Raw genomic sequence first — 7,500 nt, 5'->3', positions numbered from 1 at the left:
TCTATGTAGTGTGCTGTCTAACATTTTAATTCTGCTATCTATAGCTGATAGTTCAGTCAACGAGAACAAGCAACCAGGAAGTTCAGTTGCAAATGATGACAACACAAGTGATTACTTTGCTGATGCTGAAACATCATCTCTTGGATCCATGGAACCTGATGATGCATGCCCATCAGATTCAGAAGAAGAGGATGCTGCAAACAAAGGTCTAATAGCTAAGTTATTTATTTGTCGCACAGATATATCATGCAGATTATTGATAGTATCTTTTCACTTGAAAAACTGTTGGTTTTCATTAAGTGATGGATGCGAATTAATGGCAGTACTGTATCATAGGGACTGAGGTTGCATAATAATATTTGAAGCTACGTGTAGTTGATTTTAAAGATGCTTTGTCCTTTAATTAAAGCAACAACAATAAAATAAATGAACAGTTGTGGCCTGCATGATCATTGTGATTCTTTTAGAACAACGACTACACAGAAAATCATATCTGAAATCCTTGTGGAAGTCAAGGAAATATTTAGTGATCAATTGTTGTGGGTAAAAAATTTGCAAGTAACATATTCTGTATTTAAGTTGAAATGTTTATGTTTGACATGTGTCTGCATGGATGCACTCCATGCATCATGCTATAAGAGGGGTGTGAGGATTTTCCTGAGCAGTAGATCCCTGAGGATACTACTGTAACCACAAGTTGATCATCACTCATCTTCTAGTGTATTTAAGAGTAGCAAAAAGTCCCTAATGCACCAGTCCCAATTAATACCACACCTTGTACATAGTTCTACATTGCCAGTCAAATCGAATGGTTTAATGAAGACCAGCAGTATATCTTTTGAAATGTCCTATTCCATGACCTGCTTGATATTTTTTTGTAAGACAAGTGATTTACTTAGCTATCATTTCAAACAGCTGTATTCTATTCTGTTCTATTGATGGTAAAGAGAGGTTTGTAGAGTACATTGTATTTTAAGAAGATCTGCACTTTGTACTTAATTGCAGCAAATCTTCAAGTAATATATCAAAAATGAGTGCGAGTGTTTCATCAGGGGTTCCAAACACTGAGAAACACATGAAAGCACGAGGCCGCAGGCCGAGTGCTTTATTGTTTCGAGGTGTTTGGAACCCCTGATGACACACAAAGCAAGATATTACCTCTCCAACAAAATAAATTAAAATTTCAATCACTTTTTTCAAGTCAAATATTTTTGGTGCACCTCATGTTTTCTCAGAAGCATGTGAGAGCAAGCACCCGATGCCGTTAATTGATTTCAAAACACATCCGTGTTTGAAATTATTGATTTCAAAACACATGCGTGTTTGAAATTATTGATTTCAAACCACACGCATTTGAAATTCATTTAGAGAATCATCAAGTTGTGTTTCATTGGGTTTCAAACTCGTCCACGTGACCAGAATGAGGTGATGCAATTGGCTTATCAACTTATGAATTATTAATGAGTTTGAGAATGTTGATTCACAGTTCATTATTCAGCTCGCCATGTTTTTTTTTGCAATGCAACGCATAGACATTTTTCATGACAACAAGAGCCTTTTAACATCATGTTCTTCATTCTCATAACTTGTGTATTTTGCAAGATTTAAAGAAAAAGGTAGTACCTGCAACATCTGGTGACTCAGTGGATGATTCTTTGACAGGGCTGAAAAGCACCTTTGGATTCTCAAAGCCTTTCTCTGATGACACAAGTTCCAATGGAAGATTTCTCATAGGGTCAGCCAGTATTCACAGTCCAGATGAGGATTTTAAGAAGGGGTTGCCACCATTTGACACTGGATTGCTGGCTTCCTTGGTTTCTTGTGTTCTTGTTTTCTTTTTCCTTCTTTTTCAAGGTACATGTGCTAGAGTAAATTCGTCATTTCTTTCATATTTGAATGTTAAATGCATTGCAAATATGATATATAAAAAAATATAATATGTATGTAAGGGTTCATATTTGGTCTGCAACATTTATTTCCTATAATTATACTATTGTTGGTCCTCCCATTAATTTATACATGACCTCTTAAAGGTAAAGGTCCTTATTTTACGAGTGTAACACGTGACAGTGAACTAGAGTTACTGATAAACTTGTGGCCCTCAGTGCGCACCTTTCACCCCCCTCCCCACTTTCTCTATGAATGCTCTGTTTTACGGGTATTCAAAGCTACAGCTACATGGATCAGAGGAACGGAGAAACAGACATTGATGGCTTTAAGACTAATTGTGTTAAAATAACGAAAGGCTTTCTGTTTGTTTTGCCTCTGCCTCACGTCAATGAGATTCTTCTTCGGTTGTTATCTGTATTGCAAAGGTAAATCAGGTCTTGTTCATTCACTGACAGATAATGCCAGTTCTGAGGGCAGATGCCACAAAGAACCAAAATGTCTCCAGGACAACAACACTAGATCATCAAGGAGGAGGTATTCAGGCAGAAAATTCAAAGGAATTTTGTTGGCAGGTGCTTTGTCAGTGCTTGTGGCAGTGTTCATGCTTGGAGGTGAGTTTTCACTTCACAGGTCCAGTAAATACATGTAGCATGCAGTTTAGGTTTTTTTCTGTATCAAGTTGCCGACCTCAGCTGAAACTTTCATCTTCAGTTGTTGCACTTCTGCAAAATAATGTTAATCTGTAATGAAGGATTCCTGATATTCTCTCTGTGATGATGAGGAAACTTGATAAATAGCTGGAGAAACTGGGAATTGCCATTGAAACAGGGCTGTTACAGAAAACAACTTTGTTTGGCCCAGGAAGGATTCTTAGAAAGGTGTTGGATATGCGAGAAACCCTTAGCCATGGGCGTGAGTAGCTCCTTTGAGAAGATGATGTTGGTATCATAATAATGATAACAACAAGCACCGAGGAACTAATTGTGGACACTGTGCATCAAATTAATTCAACTCAAATCAAATCAAGCATAATTGGTCTTTTAAAGGGAGGGGAGGGGGGGGGGGGGTGACTGGTTTGCCTGGAGAACTACCTCTTTGAGCAGAGCAGAGCAGAGAACCGCTAAACTTAACCCACATATGACTCCGGGTCTAGGAATCGAACCCAGGCCACATTGGTGGGAGGTGACGTGAGTGTTCTCCCCAGCATTTGTGTTTTGCTTTATCTTGTTGTTTTCAGCGTTGCTGTCATTAAGGTAACTTAAGCAAGGAATATGATGACAAGGCTAATACCAATGACAATTCGGTCGAGTTGCGTCGTTTTTGCATTTACATATGGCAATTAGCCACATGCTTGTAGTTCTCACTGAAGTTAAGCCCTGTTGGCTGGGGTTACTATTTGGACTATTTTCGATTTCATTCCTGTACATTGACGAGTAGATGTGTCACTGAAAGTGCCGAACAGTGCAGGTAGCTGATTACCCTTAATTCTTGTTCTAGAATAGCACACATTTATACATGATCATTTTTTCAGAGAAAACCTCTTAACCCTTCCTCGTAACCCCTGGGCCATCACGCGCTGGATTGATGGGTCAGTGGAGCAATCAGTCAACAAGGCTTGGATTTTCAGGATTTTATTGAAAACAATAATGTGGTAATCTGAAGCTGCAATTGCAAAATTAAAGAATATTGGAAACAAATCCCTTTCTAACCTAAAAAGCCAGAAAAAGGGTTACGAAATCAAAAGTACTTACATTTGTCCAGCCTTGTCAGGTACATAGATTTAAAGTAAGGCTATTGCGGGTGTTAAGAGTGGATATCCAATGGTCATGGTGAGCAGGGTGATTTCCTTCGTAGGGCAGCAGGTCTGGGTTGACACGCCCACCGACTCTGATGATACCTTTCCCGTCGAAAAACGGGCTAAGTGTTTCGAAGTCTCCTGTCTCCATTCTCTCAAAAAGGCTACTCTGCGCTTGCTTGGTACAGTATTCTTCCGAATCTTGAATTTCCTCTGCACTTAATGGACCGACTCCTTTTTCTTGGGCGTTGGTTTCTTGCCTTGACTTGAGACGTAGGTTGTGACAAAACCGAAACACATAAGCAGTCACCCCTAGCAGTCGCCTCCATGCTGAAAACTCTCGGCAGTTCAGGACAGGCTGGCGGACAGCAACAACACATGTGATTTGGACCTTTCCTCTTTCCTTATTCACTTTTGCCATGTCGGGCACGCCATGTTCCATAGGCCAAAGCTCCTCGGGAAGCTTTAAAAACTCAGGGCCATTAAACCAACTGCCATGTACTTCACCTGTTGAAATACCCTTGGTCAAGTCGTCAGCAATGTTTAGTGAAGTGGGGCAGTGTGACCAATTTTCGGGCGAGGAGTTAGATTGAGTCTCAGCAGCACGGCAAGATACGAAGGGCTTAAAGCTGCGTGTTTCCCCCTTAATCCAGGCCAGGGCGATGTGGCTATCTGATAAGTAGCGTACTTGTTCGAAGTTGAATCTCGATTCTTCTAGAATAGACTTTCCAAGGCGACTTCCAAACACAGCAGCTTTTAATTCAAGCCGAGGGATGATTAGTTCATTGAGGGGAGCTACTCTTGTTTTCGCGGCAACAAATCTTGTACCAACCTTCCATCAACGAGTTTCCATCTTGTGTAGGCACATGCTCCGAATGCCACTCGTGAGGCAATGCAAAAGACAACCAAGGAGGGGTCACCATTGGCGCCAGGCGGAGTCAGGCAGCGGTCAAACTTAACATCGTTATTAAGTGCGGTCATCTCTTCAAACAAAGTCATCCATTTGATCCTCTCGTTGGGTGGCACTTCTTCACCCCAACTGAGGCCAATCTGCCAAAGTTGTTGCAAGGCGATTTTTGGTTTAATAAGGACTGTGGGACCCGCTCCAATTGGATCGAAAATTCCCGCCAACTTGCTGAGAATTTGACGTTTCGTTAGCTTCGTAGGGCCCGCTGTTGCGTTGTCCTTTATACTAGCTGATTCGATTCTGATCTTGAATGAAAAGTTATCTTCTTAGGGAAGCCAGACAGTTCCTAAAGCTTTCTCTGTTTGTGTTTCGCCTCCAAGCACGATTTCCTCTAAAATTTCTTTAGAATCCAGGGTTACATTTGATATCCACTTCTTGACTTGAAAACCACCAGTAGCGAGTACTTCATCAATGTCAGCGATCAGCGTTTTAGCTTCATTAGGATCGACGGCTGAGTCGCATATGTCGTTCACATAAGCGTTGTTAAGGATGGCTTTGGCGGCCTTTGGTTGTGCGTCTTGATTTAGTTTTGCCGTTTTGCGCATTGCTGTGATGGCCATCGCTGGTGCTAGCCCTCTCCAAATGTGAGAAGGGTCTTAACGTTAGTGTCCGGCTCACGTTCCGTTTCGAAGTTTCGCCACAGGAATCTGTGGACATGTTGATCAACTGGCGGGATGGCAACCATGTGGTACATCTTCATTATGTCGCCACAGACGGCAATTGCATTTTCTCTAAATCGTAACACAACATCAAATAGGTTGTTCAATAGATCAGGTCCCTTGTACCAATAGTCGTTCAGGCTGTGGCCCTTAAAGGAAGCTGAGCTGTTGAACACGATTCTGATCGGCGTAGTCTTCTTTTCTGGGCGCACAACAGCGTGGTGGGCTACATAGTGCACTGGCCCCTTCTATTCCTTCTTCTCTTCCCCCATTAGCTTTCTTGAAAACTTCATTTCTTCCATTTCTTTAATCTGTGCGTTGTAACTGTTGGCATGATCCGGCTGTTTTATGAGGTGTCGTTCTGTAGATTCCAGTTTTTTTAGAACTTGTACATAGTTATTAGGTAAACAGCTTGGGTCCCTTTTCCATGGGTACTGCATTATCCACTTGTCTCCTTGTAATTGACAAGATTCCTCGATCATTTTCATCTCGGCGCGTTCTTGTAAGGACATTTCGGTGGCTTCACATGTACATGATGACACGGACACTCCTATAGATTCAGTTTTCCAAAATTTCGGTGAGATCGACAGGCTCGGCTAGACGGACATGAAGGACTGGTTTCAGGCTGAGCATCGTCTGAATCTGAGCCGAAGATGACCCATCCCAGAGGGCTTTTTCTGGCAATGAGACCATCTTTGACCTTCGTTTCTCCGACATGGAACCGAGGGTAATTAATTCCAATCAGAAGATCGATTGGACCTTCTTTACGGTAAAGCTTGTTTTTGGGTATTTCCAGGACACTTGATATGTGATCTATGTTTAATTTGGGGGAGTCTTCGGATATCTGGGAGATTCCCACGGCTTGAATTTGTTTGAATTAACTTCCAGCTGTCGACATACAATGGCACCTTGTACAGTTTCTTGTCGAGCTCTTCTTTAACTCCACCCACTTTGGTTATCACATTCTTGACAGTCTTGTGCTCTAGTCCTAGCTGCTCGGCGCGTGCGCTTCACACTGACTTGAGTTCCGCTATCGTAGAACACCTCGGTTTCCGTAAGATCGCCTTGTTTTCCTTTCATGAAGCCAGATGTCACGGGCAAAATGGCCCTGCTGCTGTCTTGGATAAAGGCCATATTCAGGGTACTTGAACTTTCTTCATGGAGTAGCTCGTGATGACGCCTCTTGCATGCGGGGCCATCGGAACATTTCTTCCCACACAGTACTCTGCGCGAACAGTTGAAGGAGGTGTGTCCCTTTCCACGCTTTAAACACGAGAAACATCCTCGTTGCTTCTTAACAATTTTCCATCGCTCGCTTGGTGTAATGGCTAAGAATCTTGAACATTGATCCACATAGTGCTCGCCTTTCCAGACGTAACATTGCTTGCTTCTGCGATCACCTAGTTTGCTTGTAACGCCAATTTCATGTCTGCGTTCCTCAAAAGGGTTGTTGGAGCCGATGAGATGTACCGCTGGACGAGACGTTGTACCGGTTTTCCGTATTGTAGCGCCAGAATGTAGGCGTGCTGTCATTTCGTTCTCCATCCAGCAGAGGAGATTGTGCATGGAAGGGTCAAGGTTTTGGTTGTTGATATGTCTGGCCCACACTTTCAAATCATCTCTGGTTAATTTTCTCGCTATGAGGGAGATTTCGTGTGTGTTATCGAGGTCTTGTGGGCACTTCACTTCCTTTAGAATATTAAATGACCGCCTAATTAAATTAACGAGATCACAGAAACGATGATCTTCACTGGGCTGTATTGGTTTGAATCTTTCAATGTCTGCTGTGATAGTGTCAGAGATTACTCTCGGATCTCCGTAGTTGTGATCTAAATATTTCCAAGCAGCCTTCAAGTCAGAGGTAATGCCTTCAATTAATTTAGCGGGCTCTGGTACCAAACACGAACGTAGTATTGCGATGGTATCATTGGCGTTACATTGTTTTTCGACAGCGTGTTTGAAGTCATCTCTAAAAAGAGGTCCGCAATGCGTACTTGGGGTCTTATGCTTAGTTTAACTCCAGTTTAACTCCAGTTATCAAATATTGTAGAACCTGGATTTTCCTCCACATCATTTGCTTGCCTTGTAAGCAATGGGATGTAAACATTGTAGCACATCATTTGTGTAAACCAAAACATCACGTCCTTACACGACTTGTAATGTCCAACAATTTCTGGGGTCTTATGCAT

The 7,500-nt window shown here is 42.1% G+C and overlaps 1 protein-coding gene across 1 annotated transcript in view; it reads left to right on the top strand.

The window, feature by feature from the left end:
• LOC137972970 (uncharacterized) overlaps positions 1-7,500 on the top strand; it is a 40,873-nt gene that overhangs the window by 11,666 nt on the left and 21,707 nt on the right. Inside the window, exons 11-13 of the mRNA XM_068819662.1 lie at positions 45-206; positions 1,663-1,854; positions 2,346-2,501. Coding sequence (XP_068675763.1) covers positions 45-206; positions 1,663-1,854; positions 2,346-2,501 — 510 coding nt within the window. The remainder of the gene's footprint in view (positions 1-44; positions 207-1,662; positions 1,855-2,345; positions 2,502-7,500) is intronic.

Source organism: Montipora foliosa, chromosome 10 (genome assembly GCF_036669935.1).
Source record: "Montipora foliosa isolate CH-2021 chromosome 10, ASM3666993v2, whole genome shotgun sequence".
Taxonomy (NCBI): domain Eukaryota; kingdom Metazoa; phylum Cnidaria; class Anthozoa; order Scleractinia; family Acroporidae; genus Montipora; species Montipora foliosa.
Note: the sequence above shows the minus strand (reverse complement) of the source record. Positions and strands in the feature narration are given on the sequence as shown.